Consider the following 23272-nt stretch of genomic DNA (forward strand, 5'->3'; position numbering starts at 1 on the left):
AACTGTTTACAGGTAAAATCTCACCCTCATAGATGTTCCAATAAGCTTCTTTCACAGACTAGACTCCTTCCTAGTGTGGGCCCAATACTTTCCCCCAGTACAGTACTTGTTAGTTCCAGCAAACGTCTTAGGTGTAAAGCAGGGACTTTCTCATGACTGGCAGCTCCCTTTGTTCTGTTCCACCACCTTTTATAGCTTTGGCACAAGGTGGGAATCTTTTTCCTTTGGGTCCCCACCCCTCCTTCTAAATGGAAAAGTACCAGATTTAAGATGGATTTCAGTATCCGGTGACATGATCACATGTCCTGTGAGACCCCTTTGTGGGCCAGCCTCCATACTTCCTTGGCTGGCCCACATGTACACAGAAAGGTTTGTAAGTAAACAGAGCCATTTACAGCCAATTGTCCTAGTCAGTGGGAGCCATCAAGATTCTAAACCACCATTAATGGCCCACACTTTGAGGTCCTATTGTAATTATGCAGAGTTATACTTCATATTTCTAGCTTCAGATACAAGAATGATACATGCATACAAATAGGAGGAATATATTCAGTAGGTTATAACCTTTGCTATGATACCTTACAAGAGACCTTTTGCATAAAGTATATTCCAGTTACATCATATTCATACTCATAAGTACTCTCTTCCCATGCGTGATTTTTTTTTTTTTAACACTTGGGCAAATTCCATTGGCTGAAAGAACTGGGGAAGGTGAGAGAAATGTTCCTGTCTTCAAAAAATCATGATTTTTTACATATGTAAGAACTTCCAGATTAAGAACCACAAACATTCAACTAGAATCTCCTATTGGGATCAACTGTATCCCCATGTGATCACAGCTGTAGTTTAACTTCATTGGACAATTTTTGGGAGCAAGGGGTGGCAGCACAATTCACTTCACGGGTATGTCTTCTGGATGTACGACCAGGGCCTTCTCCTTTACCAGCATTGATGTTAGGTATTATTTGTGCTACAGACTTGCAATTTATTGAAAAATGATTTGAGGCATAATTGAAAATTGTTTCACCGTGAATGGTGGTTTGAAGCTTGCAAACTGCGCACAATACGGATAACATCAAAGTTTCTAGACTAACAGTTTCCAACATGACTGAAATGTGAATTTTCTGCATTGTGGGTGTTTTTTTTGTTTTTTTTGTTTTTTTTTTAAATCACCAGAGTTTTAGGTATAAAGCCAGGGCTCAAACTATGGTGTGCCGCGCGTGTGTTAACTTAAAGTGAAGCTTTTAACAAAGGGCACAATGCTCTCCTTGAATTATTTTCCATTAAATCCTTAAACTGGATTGAACAAATGGTGGTGATTAAAGTTTGTTAAATACAGCCACCCCATGAATTTGAAATACTTGCAAAAGCTGTTTATCTGGGGAGAAAGTGTTCTGTGTGTCTGAATGACTGAGTACCATGGAGCTTTTTCTGCCTCTAGCTCAGAGATGGGCCACTGAAAACCTTTAGTGGGCTGTATGTTTTTTAGGAGCTACATATTGTTAGGCCAATGCCCCATGTGGGTTGTAGGTAGTGTGGATCAAACCTGGACAATCTGGAGCTTAATTTATCAGCTTCCACTACCTTTGTTCAAAGACCCATATATCTTAGCCAAGGCTGCAACAGAGTCCTCAATCCCTATTCGGCCTACTCGCCACAAGGGGGGGACAGAGTGCTACACCGTGTAGGCATAGTTTACAATTGCATTAGTCAGATTTTTTTTATTATAATACAGCATGTTCACATACAATTAACTGTTTAAAAAACAGAGTGTTTATAAAAGCCCCTTACAGCGCAGCCTTTAAATGGGGGTGGAGGGAAACAGTTTAAACATAATCTTTCACAAACCTTTTTTTTAGTATGCAGAAGACTAGGGGATTAATAAAATGAAAACATCAACAATAAAAACATCTTAATGTGTTTTCTCTGCCATTCAGTCTTTGCCTCTGCTCTGCTCCCCTGTGGCAGAGCTCAGGAGTAGGAGCAAGAACCCATGAGCCAGGTTGCAATGCCACTGAGGTTTGTCATGCCAGTTGGGAAGTAGTTACTGCCCGTCTATTAGCAGAGATGCATCCTGAACTGCCCATGGCCAGGGGCCAATCAGTTTGGCTGTGGGAGCTGGGAGCCAATGGGAAGGCAGTAATCAAAACTGGGTGGCATAGGGTGAAATCCCTTCCTTGAATGAGGTGGGTAGGCTGATGAGTGGCAGTGTGACCTGGCACATGGGCTCCGACTCCCATTCCCCCTTGACACAGGCTCCAGCTCTTTCCCATGCCACCAGCTCTGGTAACTTCCTGCCCATTGGTTGAGGTATGCCTTGCCCCTGCTCACTGCTTGGCTAGAACCTAATTGGCTCTCAGCTCCCAAAAAATCAGCCGATGTGGAGACAGTAACTGGAATTGGGTGCTGTGGGGGAGGAGCCACAGCTTGTGTTGATGGGGAAATGGAGTGAAGTGGAACTGTATGAGGCAGCAGCAGCTTTACTCAGAGACTACACCCCTCAGCCAGCCGGATCATTCTTTATTTTTTTCTGGAACTGAGAGTCCCATCTGAGGGCAAGCTAAATAAAATGATCTGAAGGGTTGGATAGGGCTGGAGGGCTGGATGGAGCTCAGAGGCTGAAGGTTGCCCACCTCTGTTCTAAGTGCTAATGTAATACAAATAATTAAAAGAAATTAGTACTGTGCTCTGAACAGTTTGGAAGAGGTGAGTTACATCTTTTTGCTCAACTGGCTTATAAAATCCAAGGATGGGACTGATCTTTAAAAAAACAAACAAACCCAACATAACTTGTACTTTATCTAGTGGTGGTCTAGGATTGAAGGGTCTTCTTCCCTCATGTACACTTTCATTCTTCCATCCTAGGGCTTATGTTTTATAATACAGTCAACAATACTGCTAAAGACCTTTACAGATCCAAAATATTCTGTGGTAGTAAGTTGAGAAGCTTCATGTAGTATTTACCTTCCTTCCTATTTTTTTTCAAATGATCTTTGAGGTCCAACCCAGTGCTTCTATGAATTACCTGGCAGGGCAGGTAATAAACATTACTAAATGGTATGGCAGGAATCACCAGTTAATGCTGTTGCACAAAGTCTTAAAAAGTTTTTTCTTAGTTTGCCAGCAAAGCTTCAGTCTCAGAAGGAATGCTCTGGTGGTGGTTTCTGATTCAGATTGTTCGGGAAAACTGTGACAAGCAGCAAGTGAGTTTCTATTTGTTAATGTAACTAGAGTCAGTTTTCAATGCAGGTTTGTTCCCTGGGAGCCAGGCACTGGGTTTTGAGTGGAGATTCATGAAAGGAGGGGTTTGCCTGGATCCCATTTGACCATCTCTCTTCCATGACTGATACGTGTGTGTGTGTGTGTGTGTGTGTGTGTGTAAATAAAACAAGTTGCACTAAGACTGTACTTGGGTTCCATGTTGCTGATTTCTCCGCCTATTAGGAATCCAAACAATACCTTCTCCTACTGCTGAAGTGTAGCCATTCTTGACTTTCTACACGCCTAATTAACTTGTGGAACTCACTACCATATGCTATTACTGAAGACAAGACTTGCCAAGACTCAAAAGATCGTTGGTATGGTTAATGGGGAAATTCTGTAGGTGTTCCTAGGGTCTTTAAAAGACTGCACAAGCAACTGCTGCCTCGAATTAGGAGCAAAATTCTTCCTTATAACTTTGTTAATGTATCTTACATGTTTCTCTGAAGCCTCTTGTTGGAGACGTGATAACTGGCCTAGTTGGATCATTGATCAAACTGGACACAAGTGGTCTTAGGAAATGCCACTACTATCTAATACCCCTAGTCCATTACTACACAACGGGGAAGGACAAAGTGAAGAATCCTATATCTTTAAAGTACAAGGACATTTGGGGAAGCAGAATGTTACCTAACCTGCAGTGACGCTGGGACATCACCGTTAACACTTGCAAAAAGGGTCTTAGGTTCTCAAATCTTTAGGGGTTGGACACGTTTCCAGGTGTGTGTAAAATGGGGATGCTGTGACTTCCAGGGTTTCACTTGGGGGTGCTGTCAGTTTCAGGGATGATAGGGTAGGGGATGGACAGAGGGGACTCTTACCTGCCTGCACTGAATCTCGTATTCCCTCCAAAGAGTCTATTCCTCTAGTTGTCCCTTTTAGTGAAAACTACTTGCTGCCAGCCCCCACTCCTTTTCCTCTCTGCAGGAAGCTGCCAAGGAGGGTAGTACATTCCAAGACTACAGCTTTGTCCAGAGAAGTCTGTCCTGAAGAGCATGCTGTCTCCTGAAAAAAGCTACTTCCTTGCGGAAATGGGACTACTTAATTGCTGTACTGGGAGCTACAGGAGAGGATTTATTCTTGTAGAGGGGAAGAAGCTAGTGTTATGGGGCAGCATCACGTGTTGGGAGCACGGAGAGTGGTAAGAGCCCAGCATTAGTACATTTGCTGTCAATAGCTCAGTGCTAGTTTATTGAAGAGAAGGACGCCCATTCTTAATGTGTCAGGCGTTAAAGATTGAGCCAGCAACTATTGATTTTGTCTTTACTGAAAGGTGGCCCCTCCATAGCAGTCCTAACACTGTGTTGGGACATTGGGATAAATACTCAACCAGAAGGAAGAGTGTCCCCCACTAGAGTCATTCCTATCACTGTGTGCTGCAGAGTGCCCTCTAGCACTGCATTAGGGTCTACAGATTCAGAGTGTCACTTTGAGTCACCATAGTCTATGCCGTGCGTAGACTTCCATGGAGGTCTTTCTGTTTACTTTGGGTATTCATGGAGATCCACTGGCCATGGTGTCTGTGTTGTCTCCCATCCGTGTGCAGACCCAGATAAAATAAGGAGAGAACAGAGTGAATTGGAAGATTCATAGTAATTCATCCATTTGCTTAGAAAATTAGTTGTGTAGTCTTGCATCTGCCTTTGCCTGCCTGAAGCCCATAAAGTACTATGCACCGTGCCAAGAACAGCAAAAATTTAAAAATACAAAGTACTTAGCCCTGTGGCTCCAGAACACAACAGAGCAGACCCCTCCCCAACTGCTGCTGGAATGAGAGTTGGTACATCCACTCCTGTTGGCAGGAGTACTGGGTTCAGCCTATCACTGTTTTGATCATAAAATATCCCCTACAATATTAGCTACCAGGCAAACCTGGGCAAGTTTAGCTAGAAAATTTAAATTCCATCTCTTCTCACATATTTATGCTGTACTTTGGAGCAACCCCTTGTTGAAAAGTGACAATAAACTCTTAATGGGGAGAGAAGGGATGGATAAGGGGAAATTTGGGTGTCTCAGTTGATCTCAAAGGATTAGTCTCTGCCATTCCAAGCACTTCAACAACAATACAACCTACCTGGTTCAGCTGCATGACGCTACCTGCAGTTTAAGCATTTATTGAAGGACGTTTTGGGCCTATTGTATTGGGAGCCCCAGAGAATCCATATTCTAGTGGAGAGTGTTCCATAGTTTCACCCGACCAGCTACAGCCTGTTACGACTTCCTGGCCCAAAAGACGCTCCCTAATTTAGATTGCCTCCACCAGGCCTGGAACAAAGATTTGTGTACGTCCTTGAGCCCTAGCTTGTGGGGAAGTGCCCTGAAAAAAAAAAAACCCAACTCTACAATTGATCTACAATGAAGGCTGATTCAGCAGAAGATTATATTTCGTTCACCCCGGCCCCTGCATAAGTTATAACGCACAGGCCTTTGCCAAAACAGACAGCTTCTGGAGGTCCGAGTCTCCCAGAGCCACACTGGCTCACATGTTTTGGGGCTGTCTCAGGGTACTGTCCTTTTGGTTAAGAGTAGACAAGAGGATTCATATGAATGGATACCTCTTAAAAATTACTTTCCAGTACTGTTTTTGGGATGTATCCTATCATCTTGGGAACACTTCAGTGCATGGAGAGCTTGGTTCTCTAGAGCAGGGCTTGTAGCCAAATGATTTGTATTGCTTAGATGGGAGAGCAGATGGCCTCTGGGGATGGAAGCTTAGCACAGCAAGTTGGCTGACCTGGCAGCTAAAGAGCAGGTAACGTTCCCAAGAAGAGGGACCTCAAAGAAATTTGAAAAGATTTGGTCGGGCCTCTGATGGAAACTGAGATGTCCCTCTCCTTGACCCACCCTTCCCTTTTCCCCCTTCCTTCCCATTCCTCTTTTAAGACCATGTGTTTTGGGTGGAATTAGAGGTAATTGTGAATCTGTAGTGACTAGAGTTGAGAAGGGCAATATGCTGGAGGCATTGACTCGTGCCGTCACTCTCACCCCCTCTGCCTGCCCAAAGGAGACCTTGGTGGCCTCAACATCTCTGGGCCAATGTGATTATGCATATATCTTCACCCTCCTATTTAGACTGTACTAACTATGCCATAAACTTTGTCGGGGGAGAGGGTTCATGGAGGAACTTAGTATCTACAGAATAGAAAGATTACTGCTGGAACATGCTGTTTATTCATAGTCACTGTTGCATAATGGGTTGATCTACGGCAGTGCAGTGGGAGGCTAGGGTGAAGAAAGTGTCATCTCTGAGTTTCTACGTAGTATCATTACTCTCAACAAGAGTCTTCTCCTTTGCAACTCCTGTTTTCTGCCTCCCTACATCTGTCTGCCTCGCGGCGTCACTCTTCATCTCATTTCAGCCTTGCCTGAAACCTCTTTCTCCCTTACTCTGTTTATTATTTAACACTGAATTTACAGTACTTTTTGTGCAGAAAAGATTGTATTGCATGCAATAATGATTGAAGCTGGTGTGGTATTATTAGACAACAGAATTACCCTCTTTAGACATTTGATTTCTGTAATATGCAGTTAGTTTGACAGGGATTTAATTAGCAAAGATAAGAGGATAAACTTTTTCTGCCTAAAAGTGGATCCGATCTTGAATGGCTCACCTGTGGTTTAAAAAATGGCTGATCTGAAATCACATGCAGTAATCCAGGAATTATTATCCTGTCAATTAAAGGGATTCTGCTCTTGTCACATTTTCTCTTACAGATACGAACTTTAATGTGTTCAGTTGGTCGCTTGGGGAGAGTGTTGGGTTAATAAAGCTTGCTTTCACTTTGGTGTGTGCAATCATTCTAAACATCACCTTTGGATGGTTGAAAAGAGGTGAAAGGAACCATAGGTCATCTATCGTTTGCTTATATGGCTGCCATCACCATAATGACTGAGAACCATGGTATCTGTTTGAAACAAGAAACCTTGGCCTTCATTCCGATTCTCAATCTCTCTCTCTCTCCATTCCCCTCCCACAATACTATAGATCTGCTGTCTTATTTTAATGCACAGTGGTACGGTGAGAGGGGCTCTTGGACGAGGAAATCACCTTTTCATTTACTGCTCGTCATAGTTAAGATGGTTTACAGACAGGATTGCTTCTTGGATAGTTCCCACTGGAAGAGTGAGACGACAGAGTGCCAGCTTGAAATTGGCATTCACACATGATCTGTGAATTGGCTAATTTTGACATGTAGTTAGTTAAAAAATTATTACAGCCAGAGGAGTCATGACCTCAACTTTTCATCATCTCCATTGGATTGTGTGCCAGTTTGGAAGTGAAGACGGTATGGGAAGTTTTAATTGTACCTGTGTGATTTATCCTCAGTCAGCTCTTTAATTTCTTCTGGCTGTCTGAGGTTTCCGACATGCTGTAAATTTCTCCAACTTTTTCATTATCTGCAATTTCTTTATGACTCATGAATCGGAGTGGAGAGAGAGTGTGGATTTACAGCAGAGATAAACATGTCCATAAAGTCTGTATCTGTGTCAGTAATTGTACTGCTGTCAGTGACTGTCCTGTTTTACAGGCCTCTCTTGGGAAAGAAACACACTTTGCTACCAGTGGCAGAGAAGTGTTCGCTTTGATTTGCATTAACTTGCCAGGAGATTAGGTTGCAATGGTGGGGATGGAAATTGAGCCTGGACCGTGGTTGCTATTTTTTTTTTTAATTTTTTTTTTGGTTTGGTGGATTTTTTGGGGGGGTTTGGTTTTTTGTTTTTTTTTTTGAGCAAGTGGTTGAGTTGCCCAGGAAGTGCTGAAAACAGAGAAAACACACACTGTTCCTGAATGCAAAAATGGGGGAGAGAATGGATACAGTTTGCTAATGTTATCAAATATGATACTGCACATATGCATAAATTGTTCATTCTTACCACAAAGGAAATACAGTATCCGGGTAACCACTGTATCCTCCAAAACTACCGTACATAATGTTGCATGGATGTTTTGGGGGTATTCTTCCTCTGCCTCATGAAGAGTGGAATAAATGTTTCTCAAAGCATCAAGAAAACTCTGGCCAACCCCTCCCCTACCTCACTCTTTTGGGGGAAATGCTGTTGTGAGTCTCAATGGAGAGTATTAATACTGCATCCTAAACCAGCCATTGATGGCTCTTTGCTGACTGTGGGAGGAGATGTGCACGCTCTTGATGTTTGGAAAAAGGAAACAATCTTTAAAACACTTGTAAATGTGTCAAACATTCAAACTTCTGTCATTTCTCTTCCCTGCTATTTTCTATTTGATGCCTGTTGTGGCCACTTGTATACACAGAACCTCCTTTTGTTAGTTTTTGTAGTTTGGGGATAGTTTTCTGGCCATGGTACGTTAAGATTTCTTTTTTCTCTCAACAAAATGAAAACTGTCTCTCTTTCTGACATTGGTGTATTCTTAGAGTTCAAAGTAACTTCAAAAATGCGGTAGTAAATGCAGCCAGCAGGCCAGATCCCGGCCACTTGATTTATTTATTGTATTGCCACAACACATTCAGATTCTGCAGAAAGCAAGCTTTCATTTTTTAAAAATAAGGACTTATGGTTATGTAAATAACCTCTAAATGTGCACTGATGTAGGACTGTCTTAGATAGTCTGAAACAACAGCTCAGACTGGAGAGATGTTAAATTCTTCTGTTCATTTTAAATGATTGTTGATTCTGAAGCCTAATGCTGACACTACAGAAGGCAGCTTTTCAAATAAATCAGACACCTTTGCCCATCTGATTCCAGTACCTGAGTGTGCCAATTGTGTGCACAAATCAGATGATGGCATGCACAGTTGCCTAACAGGTGGCAGAGATAGCAGTGGTTTTAAAAGTACCTTGCATAATTTTTATCACTGAATGATGCTTAGTTAGTAACTTTACTAACTGAAAGCTTAGTTATAAGGGGCATACTCTACTCATGATCTTTGTGCAAACATCCTACATTTCCCCAGTTTTTGTAGCTGCTGTCCAAGACAGCTGATTTTTCAGACCAGTTCAGGAATCTATAAAGGCCACAGTTAAAAGGTGCCTTAGCCAATAACAACTGTCTTGTCTTGCCCAAGCACTCTATTTTGGACTAGGTGGCAGTAAAAGTATGGCAGAAACCTTGCATTACAATTGCCCCAGCCTTAAAGTCAGTTGAGAAAAAGAGCATGTCCTACAATCCCTGCTGGAGCTTGGTGGTGGAGGTGGGAGTGTCTAGATCAGAGGTCTCCAAACTCTGGGGCACACCCTCCTAGGGGGCATAGAGGAACTTTCGGGGCAGGGCTCAGGCCAGCCCTGATAGGGCAGGGAGGGAGCACGACCCAGTTGCACTCCGCTCTGAGCGCTGCTCCAGCCCAGCCCTGGCTCCTGGGCCCACCCTCAGCCTCTGATTGTGGTCTGGCTATGGCTCTGCACCCGGCCCTACCCCCAGTGTTGGCCACAGCTCTGGTCCTGGTCCTGCTCCTGGCCCCAGACCTGCCCCCAGCTTCAGCCCCAGCCTTGGCCCCCTTATTCTTGTCTCTGCACCCCCACCCTGAGCCATGCCCCGATGCAGGCCCTGGTTTGGGGACCACTGGTCTAGAGGAAAGATTGATGTCACCTATCGTATTGTGGCTCAGCCTCCTGAGCTATAGCACTGGGATTAAGCTGGAGAAGGGTTAATCTGTTTGCAGCTTCAGTTCTTGTGAACAGCAGTCAGGAATAAATGCTCTGAAGATGAGGATGATCCTGAATACAATAAGGTTCTTAAAGACGTTGGTCCCGAAAGCTGGTCTTGGTTCAAATGGAAAATCAGGCCACCATGGTCTTTGTAGACAAGCTGAGGTCCTCAGATGTGTCTCTGTGGCAGGAGGCCCTGCAAGTGTGGGCGTGGGCTGTGTCCCACAAGATGGTCCTAGTAACTTACCATATATATATCATGGGAAGGAGAACATGATCTCAAGTACCATGTTCTGACGTTGTATCCTCAAAGGGCCCTCCTGTCACTCGGCCTACTCCACTCACATATTAGCGGCAGAAAAAGGAAGGGGGTGTGGGAAAAAGCTCAGCCAGCTGTTAACTGGTGCCTTTGTTACTGAATGACTGTCAAAAATTGGAAGACTGCTCTGACAGGGGCTCTTGGGCCCTTGTGTCTGGTCCATGCTCCCAGTGTCCCTAGTTTCCTCCAGCTTCTCTCCCCTGCCTCTGGCATTTAACCAAGACTTTACCTGTGTTGATCACAGCAGGATTACCTGTATAGTGATTTCCCTAAATTACATTTTCCTTCAGGTCTTGGTTCTTGCCAGGAGGGCCAGGAGGGAGGAGAGTTTCTTCTCTCACAATAAGAAAAGGAGTACTTGTGGCCCCTTAGAGATGCATGCATCCGATGAAGTGAGCTGTAGCTCACGAAAGCTTATGCTCAGATAAATTTGTTAGTCTCTAAGGTGCCACAAGTACTCCCTTTTTTTTTTTTTTTTTTTTTTTTTTTGCAGATACAGACTAACATGGCTGCTACTCTGAAACCTTCCCTCACAATATGGCTAGCTGGACCTGCTTGCAGGAGGGCAGTGTGTCTACTGGATAGGGCATTAGACTGGGACTCAGGAGACATGAGGTTCAATTCCTGGCTTTGCTGCTGGTTTGCTGAATAACTTTGGGCAAGTCACTTCCACTCCCTGTGACTCTATTCCCCATCTGTAAAATGAGGATAATGATATTGACCTCCTTTGTATAGTGTTTTGAGATCAATGAAAAGCACTGTACAAGAACTAGATATCATCAGTAAATATTCTATCCTGTGTACTGGTCATTGGTGTCTCCTCTCTGCTCCTGATACCTGTCGCCGTGAAGGAGTAATTTTAAGTCTGTTCTGGGGTACCTCTGCAACTAGAACACACAGTGGAATGGGGATTTAGTGATGGAATGGGTCTGATTGTCGATTTGTGAGAAATTGAAGAAGCTATTAAATGCTTTTACCAAGGATTGGAGATAAGGCTTCTTCACAGACCACATGGCCTAAGAGAGTAAATTTATGCTCATGGGGTGGAATGGGCTTTGGTAGAAAACAAATATTCATTTTCCCATTTTACAGAGATTTAAATAGCTGTTCAGTGGCACGTTTGACCACTTATTTAACTCGGAGATGGTGGCATTGCTCTGTATGCTCTGACAATCCTGGCTTCAGTCCAGCCTCCTTCTCTGCTTTCTTTGAGTCAGCAGTGCTGTGCTCCCCTGGTGTGGGGACTGAGCCGACCGTGGGGGCAGGTACCGGAGCGTTATCTTGCCACTTTTTCTACAATGGATCTTGTGATGCACGCCCAATGCTGTATGGAAGGACTTAGTGGTTTGCCTCTAGCAGAACCTGCCTCTGTTTACTGGTGGTGGTTCCACTTGTTCTGAGCATGAGGTCTTGCAGGAGCAATAACACACATGTTGCCTCACCTTGCATCTGCAGTAAGCACAGCCCTGAAGGCCCTGTTTCCATAATGTGGCTGGAGAAAGTCTCTGTGACAGTATCTCTAACTGGCTCATTAACTCCTGAGCGTTGGAACAAGATAAAAATGCCCTAAAGCCTCTTATCTGATGACTGGTGTAACCTGCTGAAAGCTCGAATGCCATTAGTTTAAGTTTGCAATGCAAGTGCCTCTCTTGAGAGTAACGAGCGCTGATTAAACCTGAAGTGTCCCCCGAGGGCTCTACAGCTGTCATGAGGGTGGTGGCTGCCCCCTCCCCGAAAGGGAAATCGGGGCCAGAAGTCCCACTGGGGCAGGCACTCTGTGAACCACCACGTGCCTGCCCCAGCTGTTCCATTTTGCCTAATGAATTGTTTTACAAGGAGAGGCTGGGTATTGTCATCACAAGCTGTCTTCCCTGGGGACAGAAGCCAGCCTGATAATGACTAATGTTAGTGATAGTAATTGAAGTGTGATGGCTCCCCAGGGACTGGCATAGTGCTTATAGCTGTCAGGCACTTGTGGCTGGTGCAGTCCCATGAATGCCTTAGAAACGTTTTTTAATTGCTTGACTTCCATAACTACAGTTTCTGTGTTTTCCCCACATGGAAATAAAGATTTTTGCGAACGAGTAACAGGTCCCTGTGAGACTTTTGGCATTCTGCTCTGATACGGTTGTGGTGGGGCCTGTGCCGTGTATTTCTGCCCCTGTCTAGCGCTTGTATGCATCCTTGCTTCCTATCTATATGTGCTCTGTCTGTCTATCTAAGTTTATCATTTTTTACCTGTATGTATGTTTAGAGCCCTGCATCTGTGGACTGTGTTTGTGGATCAGATGCGGATATAAATTGTGTATACTCGCAGGGCTCTATGTATGTTTCCTTTCCTGCCCTGGCCTTGTGTTTACATAATGCTTATCCCTTGTGCCTGTGGATTGTACTTGACACTACTGAAATATTTCAACTGGATTCCTAAACATCAGGGGATCCCTGAGCCCTGTAGTGCAGAGTCAGCTGGTCAGTGGTGCCGTTGCATTTTGTTGGCTGTTTAAACCTGTATGTAATGTTAAATGAACAGCCTTTGTGTCTCAGCTAGACTGGTGTTGGGAAACGATAACTTCCCGTGGACTTGGACCAGTGTTTTATCTAGTCCAGTTTCTTGCCTCTGACAGTGGATAGTACCAAATGTCTTAGTAATTCAAAGAAGCCCATGGTGCACAATTGTGGAATAACTTGCCCCTAGGGGAAGTTTATTTCCAACCCTGTCTGTTATTGTTTGTCTTATGCCAGTAAGCATCACGGTTTATATAACCTTGTGTTTTTTCATTCTGTCTGAGGTAGTGTGGATGTTGTTGTTGTTATCTGCGTATAAGCCTTCTTTGAATCCAACTAAGCGCTTTGTCTCAGTATCATGTGGCTGTGAGTTCTGCAGATATCATGTTTTATATAGTTAACACAAGTGTTTTATTTCCTTTTATCGAGTTTAAGTTTCAGTTCACTGACTGTCCCCATGGTCTTGTATTATGAGAGAGGGTAGGGAGCATCCAGTCGGACTTATCTGCACCACTCGTTATTTTACATACCTTTCTTCATCTCCTCTCTAAACTAAAGACTCCCTAGTCGTCTTGGGGCAGTTCTACACTTAAGAAGTTGCAGTGGTACGGTGACACCAGTGCTGCTGCACCACTGCAGACGTTAGTGAAGATGCTACTATGCCGATGGGAGAGCTTCTCCTCAGTGTAGTTAGCTACCACCTCTCGCAGAGGTAGATTTTATGTCATTGGGAGAAGCTCTCCTGTCGACATAGCACAGTCTACGCTGGGGGTTAGGTCGGTATAACTACATCACTCGGGTGTGGATTTTTCATAGTTATACTGATGTAAGTTTGTAGTGTAAACCTGGCCTTAGTCTCTCTTTGGTATGAAAGTCTCTCTAGGCCTCCAATCCTTTTTGTTACCTATTGCTAAACCTCCTTCTGTTTCTTTTACACTCTTTTTGAGATGGGCTGACTAGATCTGAACACGAAATTCTGGGGGAGGATGTACTCTGTAGTGCAGGGGTCAGCAACCTTTCAGAAGCTGTGTGCCGAGTCTTCATTTATTCACTCTAATTTAAGGTTTCACGTGCCAGTAATGCATTTTAACGTTTTTAGAAGGTTTCTTTCTGTAAGTCTATAATATATAACTAAACTATTGTTGTATGTAAAGTAAATAAGGTTTTTAAAATGTTTAAGAAGCTTCATTTAAAATTAAAGTAAGAAAAAAAATGCAGAGCCCCCCAGACCAGTGGCCAGGACCCGGGGTGTGTGAGTGTCACTGAAAATCAGCTTGTGTGCCGCCTTCGGCACACATGCCATAGGTTGCCTACCCCTGCTCTAGTGGTATAGTGTTTTCAGTACCTTCTGTCCCAATCTTTATATATGCTCACACTTTTGTTTGTTTGGGTTTTTTGTCCTCCGCTGCGTGTTGAAGAGAGGTTTTCATTGAGGTGCTCACAATGACCCCTCCTTCCCCTCCACCCCCAACACGCCCTGCGTGGTTACAGTTACATGAGAAGCCAGCAGTGTGTGTGAGTAGTTCAGATTATTTCTTCCAGTGCACGTTCGCTTGATGCAGAGTCAAAGTTCATACACTTTGTCAGCTTTATGCAAGGGCCCATGGTTATCTTGAAACACATTTTTGTACCAGGTTCATTCACTGATTGCCACTGCCTTATTCCATTTTTGCTCGTTCTATTTCTTGTTACAATTTGAAGCACCATTAGTGTCTGCAGAATTGAAGCTATCATTAAAAAGAAGTCTAGTCATTGTTGTGAAGAACCGGCCACGTGTGAACTGAGTGTAACTGCTGTAATGTTCGCAAAAAGAAAAGGAGTACTTGTGGCACCTTAGAGACTAACCAATTTATTTGAGCATGAGCTTTCGTGAGCTTTCCAGCACAAATCCAGGTTTTCTCACCCTCCGCCCCCCCCCCCCCCACACACACACAAACGCACTCTCCTGCTGGTAATAGCCCATCCAAAGTGGCCACTCTCTTTAAAATGTGTATGATAATCAAGGTGGGCCATTTCCAGCATAAATCCAAGTTTAACCAGAACGTCGTGGCCCAACTTGATGATCACTTTAGATAAGGTATTACCAGCAGGAGAGTGGGGTGGGAGGAGGTATTGTTTCATGGTCTCTGTGTATATAATGTCTTCTGCAGTTTCCACAGTATGCATCCGATGAAGTGAGCTGTAGCTCACGAAAGCTCATGCTCAAATAAATTGGTTAGTCTCTAAGGTGCCACAAGTACTCCTTTTCTTTTTGCGAATACAGACTAACACGGCTGTTACTCTGAAACCTGCTGTAATGTTAAATTCCTGAGACTACAGATAGACAGCTCCAGTGCCTTTGCTACTCAGTTCCTAGGTTTGCTGAGCCTCTGCAGCGTGAAATGATGAATATCTAGTGAGTTTCAGGGCTGCTGTTCAGAGCCCTGTGGGTAGAAGTGATACTGCAGAGAATCCATTTAATCTTGCAGCTACTTGAGAAAGCTACGAGCAGCTGTAGAGAGATACTAGCATTATTCACAGAAGAGAAGGACCAAAAAAGGAGGCTGGGAGAGGGATAGTGAAAGGGAGTCCCTCCTACCCCACCCCTTTGCAGCAGCCAGAAGGCATTGGAATGGGGATAAAACACAAAGTACCTTCTCTATTCTGCTTGTTAGGGGGGACTGGAGCTTCAAAATTGTCAGACATCCACTAATCAAGCCATATCTTAGGGGTCCTGGTAAAAATCCTAGCTGATTTGAAGGAGGAGGGATGAGAACTGGATTGTTCAGCAGAGCATTGGCTCCTGAACCTCACTAGTGACCTTACTTTCATCAGTCATATCTGCTTCTGGCTAGCAGATTTAGCTCTCCAGCTAATAGTTGTTGGAACTTTTTCAAGCCCTGGCATACCATGAGAATGAGATGTGAGTATTACTACTGGGGTGCCTTGTAGAATTTGAACTCCTTGAGACCTTTCAAGTGCTTAGGCAATTCCAGTGTTCCTTTGTCTATTTTGTATGTAGATGGACAGAGCAGGATAGTGGGGTTCCTAATTTTAAAAAGTGAACTGGGCGGATTTTCGAGTAGAGCTGCTTGCAAGAGATGAAGTGAGAATTGCGTATACTAAGGATACATCCAATCAGCTCTTTCAGAGAGTATCACAAATCAAGATGAGCATTTAGACATAGGTGAAGCGTGTGGTTGGGTGGGGTAGATTTGCCGCAGGAATTATGTTCTAGGTTTTATAAGTTTGCTGTGAGGTAATGTTCATTGCCATGTTTTCTCTGTAATGCAGAGGTATTACTCTGCCTCATCACAGCTTTTATGTTTTGGTTTCTCTGTCCTGGAACGTTTAACAAAGAGAAGCCTGACATGAGTAGAACCGGAAAAGAGCTTCAGCTGGAAATGGCTGATTCCAACAGACCCTCTTCCTCTTCATGTAAATCGAACCATTAATACTTTCTCTCTTTCCTCTGGCTTTTGTTCTCTTTTGCTGTTCACTTTTTTTCTTGAAGAATTTGGGCCTTTCACCAGGGCTGACCAAGGTGGAAAGGGAAACCAGCCTGGAGCCATGTTCAGGGAGGGGAAAAGAATGAAATTAATTTCCAGTGTTCAGGCCTGACTCATCCTTATAATCTCTTTTTCATGGTTCTTATAGCCCACCTTGAAGTCAATGGAAATATTCCTGTTGACTTCAAGGAGAGTTGGAATAGTCCCATACTGATACCCTGAATCAACGACAGGCTCTTTCTTTATGGTTTTAAATCCTATTGAATATTCTTCTATGTTGAGTATGGGAATTCCTTTGGCCTCCACCTCTCCAGGGGAAAATCACACCCTGAAGACGCTTGATTTTTTTACGAGCAAGCTTGTGCCTGATGGAAGAGCTTTTAAAAGGCATTCTGGGAAATGTAGTCTTTAAATTGAAAGCCAAAATGATCCGTAGGAAATAGACATTAGGACTTTATGAGAGGGTACTCTGGGAATTGTGTCCCACTAAAGGGGAAGGGTTTTCCGGGGTTCACTGAGTCATGGCCTGACTGCTGAAAGGAGTGCTTAGCACCATAGCCAGAAGATTGCATGCGCTGCATTTTCTCATCATATTCATTGTAAGGTGTCCCCCTTCCTTCAGTGAAACACTGTCTGTTATACATCTATTTTGGTAATAAAACCTTACTTTGTTTCCATATAAAATGATGTTTTGAAGGCTGTCTCTTCATGAATTATTTAATCTCCAAGAGATTGACACTCCCTGGACATCCAGCAACCTCAAGCCTTAATAACAAGGGTGACAAATTAGCATGCAGGAAACTAGTCTCAAATAACTTGCAGTGTTTTAACATGTGGCTCTACATGGAAAGACAGACTTACAGCTGACATGTTGTCTACCTGTTCCATCATTGCGTTTGCTTTTTTTTTTTTTTCCCCAGTGTCCCAGAACAGTGGGTGAGTTGACATACTGTTTTTTTGCAGAAATTTTCAACCATGATGTGAAGAGGATACAGTTGCATTTACTCCTTTTCATGGGTGTAAAACTGACTGCTTAGTTATTTGAATTTTGTTTTCGTTCAGTGAATTTCCTCTTATTCATCCTACATCTTTGGGATCCTATACCTACTCAATAGTAACATGAAAGAAGGAAAAAAAACCTGCTCGACACCTGACATAATCCTTCCGTTGGGTAAACAGAGATTTTGGTTTACAGATTAATCTTGAGAAAGTGTGAATGGATTGTTACATCTCAGTCTAGAGGGTCGTGGTGATTTTAAGAGATCCAATATTGATTAAACAAATTCTCTGCTTTGTATTTTACTGACAGACCACACAGCTTTCGGAAACAAAAAGCCCAGAAAAACACATTCAAACAAATAATTATCGTAGGCAAATTCATTGTTCTATGCAGTCATTGTTTTGCATTTATAGGAACAACTACACATGTATCACTTTGTACATGGGCGATTACTGCACATCTAGCACTTCATCAAACATTTATTTTAAGCTACACAATGGTAGTAATTATTTTGGTGCCATTACAATCTATCAGTGAAAGCTTGACTTGTCAGATCATTCGTGACCTGCAACAAATACAGTATATCGTCTCAACCCTTCTGTGTGTCTGTGGGCAAAGTTAGTGAATGTGCCCAATAGCAGATTATTAAACCTCTATGGCTCTATAAGTGATTTGACAAACACTGAGTTTAATAAACCCCACATTGAACTGTGAGTTATTAAAATGTGCTTGCATCTATATCACCTTAGGTTTTGATCTCAGATCTCCTCATCTAAGCAGGATCAAACTTGGTCAGTAATTGGATGGGAATCCTCTAAGGAAAACTCAGGTGTTGCAGGAAGAAATATTGGTGATTCAATAGATAGTGCTTTTCTCTCAGTACTGAACTATTACCCCATCATGGCTCTAGGGGGCTCTATAATGTTGGAAATGTTGTGTTTTGGATGAGATATATGACAAAGGTCATGATGACTTGTGGTCATTAATCCCATACATTTTTTGTAAGGGTAGGATGTTAACCTCAGTTGTCATGGGCAAAATACCAGCATAGGTAATTACAGTCTAATTTTCCCCAGCAACATCAATTAAAACAAAAGCTAAAAGGGATCTTATCGCTACCATGTTGTGTAGTGCTGCTGTATGTTTAAATAGCTTCCACATTCTCCCACAGAGGTAACTATTTAAGTAGCAGGGGAAATGATTCCTGTGTAAGTACTGTACGAAACTCTTTGAGTAAAAGGCACTAGAAAAAGTATAGTTAAGGAGTGCTGCATGTGTATACTACAAGAGAGACATGAAATAATTATTCTGTCACTTATTGAAACCATACAGTACATTAGTGTACAGCGACACACAAAGTATACAGCAGAGTAATAGACATTCCCCATTAAGTTGTGTAAAACTGTGCATTTCAGAAAGGGAAGAATGATACCTATAGTAGACTGTGCCCTGTACTTATAAACCTGGCCTTGTGGATTGTACAGAAAGCTTACTCTGTATTCTGCATCAAGGTCTGTTGATTATGTGATACTACAGTGGGAGAGACTAGAAATTCTGTAGCAGATTCATGTAAATTAAAATGGCAATTTTAAATTACTTCAGTACAAAAATGAATAAAGCAATAAAGACAGTAGTGGAATGCTTTTTGTTGTGTTACTAAATTCCATTCTCTTATGTCTGTGTTTTCAGTACACTGTCATATAAGATCAATGTATAATTCTCTCATAGAAGCTGTCAGGGAGGAAGCTGAAGATTTTGGCAGCTAGGTGGCGACACTTGGGGCTTTTGACAGATGGACAGGCAAAGGAGGCAGTTTGGGATTGTGGGTTGAGCACTTCAGCTTTATGGATGAGCAATGTTATAGTTGACCATGTTGACACTAAAACCTAAATGAAACAATTTAAAGAATAAATAATTTATTGATATAAATGGAGCAATCCACAACTCTGAGAGCAATTGTTTCTGACTGACTGGAGGCTCGAAAAGACAACACAGCATTGGCTACACTCTGTTCATGTCTCCCAGGGTATCATCACAACCATAAGGACTAGAAGACAGCTTTTCTTAAAAGGAAAAGCTTAGATTCTTGAGCACAATTCAGCAGCAAGGGGTGGATTCTGTTGCAGATGCCGGTGCAGATTCTACAGAGTTGTGAAATGCATGTGGCCCTGCTTAGATATTCTCTGTATAAGCAGGAGTTTGTGTGTCGACAATAAGAAAACTATGCTAAATTAAGCCTTGATTCAGCAAAGCACTTTAAACATGTGTTTAAGTGCCACTGAAGTCACATGTTTAAGTGCTTTGCTGAATCAAGTCCTGTAACTTGCTCAGGGCTGGTTTCTTGTCTTGTAAAGGGTATGTAAATATTGTAGCCTGAAATCAATATTGTGAATTCATTGCTGAAGGAAGTCATTGCGATGTACCATGGCAAGATTTAGGAAAGGGTCGGATAACTTTATACCAGTTGATGACATTTGTAGGTCTGAAAGCTGTGATGGGTTGAGGGCACTGTTTGTCCGAAGTCACAATCTAATTAGTTTTTTTGGGCTTGTTCTATCATATCACAGCTGTGCACCAATTTCCAGTGGTGCCTAGATGGGATCTCCTTACTGAAACACACAATGGAGAAATTGTATTTAGATCTGTTTTTCTTATTTTTTCTTATCCTTTTTCTAGGAACTGCTTTCACAGTGGAAAGATACTTTGTATAGTTCCCCAACCCCCCCCCCCCGCCCCCCACAAATTTTTAAAAGTTTTAGTTTAATTGAAATGTAAATTAATGAATGCACACTACTAAGAATTAAGCTGCTGGCTCATTTCTGAGACAGTTGACAACACTTGGTTCCTGCCAACACATCTGACACATGCATCATTAGTTTACTCATACACACCCTTTCACGGTGTACTTTTGTAATGATGGGGAAAATCAAATCTAAAGCTCCAGGGTATGAGCCAGTTGCGACAAGGGTCAGGAAGAAATTTATCCCGTGTACAGCATTGTGCATTTAGTCAGGTGCACTTTGTGTGACTTTTTTTTTTTCTTACTCTGAGGCATCAGTTATTGATCCTTGCTAGATGGACCAGGTAGCTGATCCGGTATCTCAAAGTCCGTACTTTTGACAGCTGCTTTTGTTTTCCTATAGTCTGCACTGTGGGTCTGGTCTAAACAGAGTTGCACTGGTTTAACTAAAGTTGTGCTTTTAAACTATTTTCGTAAATAGCACAAACTCTCGCATGGAAACTCTTTGAGATTTAAATCTGGTTTATAGTTTGTCGTGCATCTGTAAACTTAACCAGTTTTAAACTGATAAGTGTCCACAGAGGGGTTTGCACTAGTTTAACTAGATCAGTTTTTTATCTGATTTTTAGATAAATCAGTGTAACTTCTGTGTATAGACAAGACCTTAGTGTAGCATCCTCAGTCTCCATTATTTAAGCAGTGAGTACATTAGTTATGGTTACTTTCTTGGTCAGTTAAAGATTAGATCAGAGCATTAAAGCTGCAGGACAAAAACAGTGATTTGTCTAATAACAGTGACTCAGAACTGGCTATTAGAAGGACACTCTCAAGTTATTTAAGTAAACTCTTATCTGTTTCCAAATAACATCTTAGTTTATTAGTGACCCTATCAATTTAAAATCTAGACAGTAATTTTAAAAATGAAATAAAAGAACTCTTGGGCACTACACTTGCCTCTGGACATCTTGACAGTTTTTGTGGTTGAGCAGCCCCATTTTCCTTTTTTCTAGAAAACATTTTTCTCTTTCCAGTTGCTTTGTTTAAAAACTCACAAAAACAAGGGAAATGGTAAAACTGACTACACACAAATGGGGAGTGGGGGAACAGAGAAGAATATTTTCCCCTAATCTCTCTTAATCATAGGTTTTGGAGTAGCAGCCAAGTTAGTCTGTATCCAAAAAAAGAACAGGAGTACTTGTGGCTAGTACTTAGAGACTAACAAATTTATTTGAGCATAAGCTTTCGTGGGCTACAGCCCACTTCATCGGATGGAAAGAATGGAACATATAGTAAGAATATATATACATACATACATACATACAGAGAACATGAAAAGGTGGAATAAGAGGCTAATTAATTAAGATGAGCTATTATCAGCAGGAGAAAAAAACTTTTGTCGTGATCACTACAGCTCATCTTAATTAATTAGCTCAGCTTAATTAATTAGCCTTTTATTCCACCTTTTCATCTTCTCTGTATGTATGTGTATATATATCTTCTTACTATATGTTCCATTCTATGCATCCGATGAAGTGGGCTGAAGCCCACGAAAGCTTATGCTCAAATAAATTTGTTAGTCTCTAAGGTGCCACAAGTACTCCTGTTCTCTTAATCATAGTGATCTCAGATATTACAAGTAGTCAGTGTTTAAAAAAAAAAAATCAAATGTGTCTTTTAAGATGTCACTTGAAAATGGAAAGAGTTTAAAATTTTTTATTTAGTTTTCACTGTCTGTGGCCCTGATTCTTCAGATATCTATGTGCCAGCTTCACTTTACACATGTGAATAGTACCACTGACTCAGTTGGGACTACTCATGTGCATAAATGTAAGCACATGTATAGGTCTTTGCAGGATCAGGGCCTATGTTTGCATTTGCCCACTTTGAAGTAGAAGAGTAGAGGTATTGTTGTTTTTAGTCAGTTTCACTTTCTGATTATTCTGAAGTAGCATAGAGTTGCAAAGTACAGTGGGGTGTTTGCTTTCAAGTTCCAATGGCAACAGTTAAATAATGAAAACAATTCTGTTTGGTCTTAATTTTTTCAAAAGCTGAATTTTACAAAATCAATATTTTGGGCTGAATGGGACCTGATGGTCCCTTCAATGTTATTCTAAACCTCTGATTTTAAAATTTCTTTTAAAGTATTTTTGTTTTCCCTTACTCTGATATGATTTCACTGAGGTTCTTAACCTTACTCAGTTTAAGAACCACTTTTCAACCAATCCACATTCAGTGTACTTGGGATTACAGTTTTAATAGTTGTAATGGTTAATAATGCCTGCTTTGTGACAAACAATCTAATGAATTCTGGTGCAGCAGGTTCTGTGGCCCTAGATCCATTGACCATACTAAGGGTCACTGCAGTGCATTTCCCAGGATGAAGCAGCATGCTTCCCGGTAGCTAGTCTGCCTGCTGCTTTCCTGTTAGAATTCAGCATGCCAAGCCCACAGCACCCCTGTCTCTCCTGAATGGAATTCAAAAAGACACTTACATTTCCATAAATAAATTAGGAATTCAGTGGCTTCTTCCGGCTAATCAGGGCAGGCTGATAAACCTTGCTAGCTGTTTAATAAATGAATTGTGACTGATTACCTATTAATATGGACGCCTCAGGAATTCACCCTAGGGGAAGCAGAGCAGTGAAATAGAGAGGGGTATGGCCCCCTGGGAAATCAGGGCTTCATGTTTGCAGCTTAAATATCTCTGTGAAGTATCAATAAGGAGGTAATTGAATTTTGAACACAAACATGAGCGCCGGATGGATGAAGGAGAGGGGGGCTCTGATCATCTCTTCTATGCCCCTTCATACTCCCCTCCCCTTTCCCTTAGAGACCACTCTAGTGAAGATAGATGCTAAATCCATTAAATAAAGATTAGACTCTGTCGTGGTAGAAAATGGCAGCTTAGCTAGATCCCTGGGCAAATTGGGACCTTTAGCAATACAGAAAATTAAAATATACATTTTTAACAAGTATGCTATCGACACTTTAATAATGAGCGCATGGCTTGTGGGGTTTGCTTACCTTTCAGAGCTGCTTTTGTTTGGCTAGATCACTTCCTCTTGTTTTCAATACCAGCCTGTTTTGTTTCTCTGAAGCAGAGAAGACTGTAGCTTTTTTCACATTCTGTCCTAGTGTTTTCTAGGATTCTGTGGTTTGCTTGTAATTAGAATTTCATGAGGGAGAGCTTTCAGAGTAGCAGCCGTGTTAGTCTGTAACCGCAAAAAGAAAAGGAGTACTTGTGGCACCTTAGAGACTAACAAATTTATTTTCAGTGAATGCATCCGATGAAGTAAGCCGTAGCTCACAAAAGCTTATGCTCAAATAAATTTGTT

General features: G+C 42.1%; 1 protein-coding gene across 8 annotated transcripts in view; it reads left to right on the forward strand.

Moving 5' to 3' along the window:
- Positions 1 to 23272, forward strand: part of LIN52 (lin-52 DREAM MuvB core complex component) — a 60234-nt gene that overhangs the window by 7692 nt on the left and 29270 nt on the right. Inside the window, exon 6 of one of the 8 annotated variants that reach the window (XM_077819120.1) lies at positions 10698 to 10879. The exons of 6 other annotated variants lie outside the window; for them this stretch is intronic. In XM_077819120.1, coding sequence (XP_077675246.1) covers positions 10698 to 10708 — 11 coding nt within the window. In that variant the 3' untranslated portion in view covers positions 10709 to 10879. Of the gene's footprint in view, positions 1 to 4188; positions 4362 to 10697; positions 10880 to 23272 lie in introns of those variants that run through there. One more of the 8 variants, XM_077819121.1, reaches the window with a different exon arrangement.

Source organism: Eretmochelys imbricata, chromosome 6 (assembly GCF_965152235.1).
Source record: "Eretmochelys imbricata isolate rEreImb1 chromosome 6, rEreImb1.hap1, whole genome shotgun sequence".
NCBI classification, from domain to species: Eukaryota; Metazoa; Chordata; order Testudines; family Cheloniidae; genus Eretmochelys; species Eretmochelys imbricata.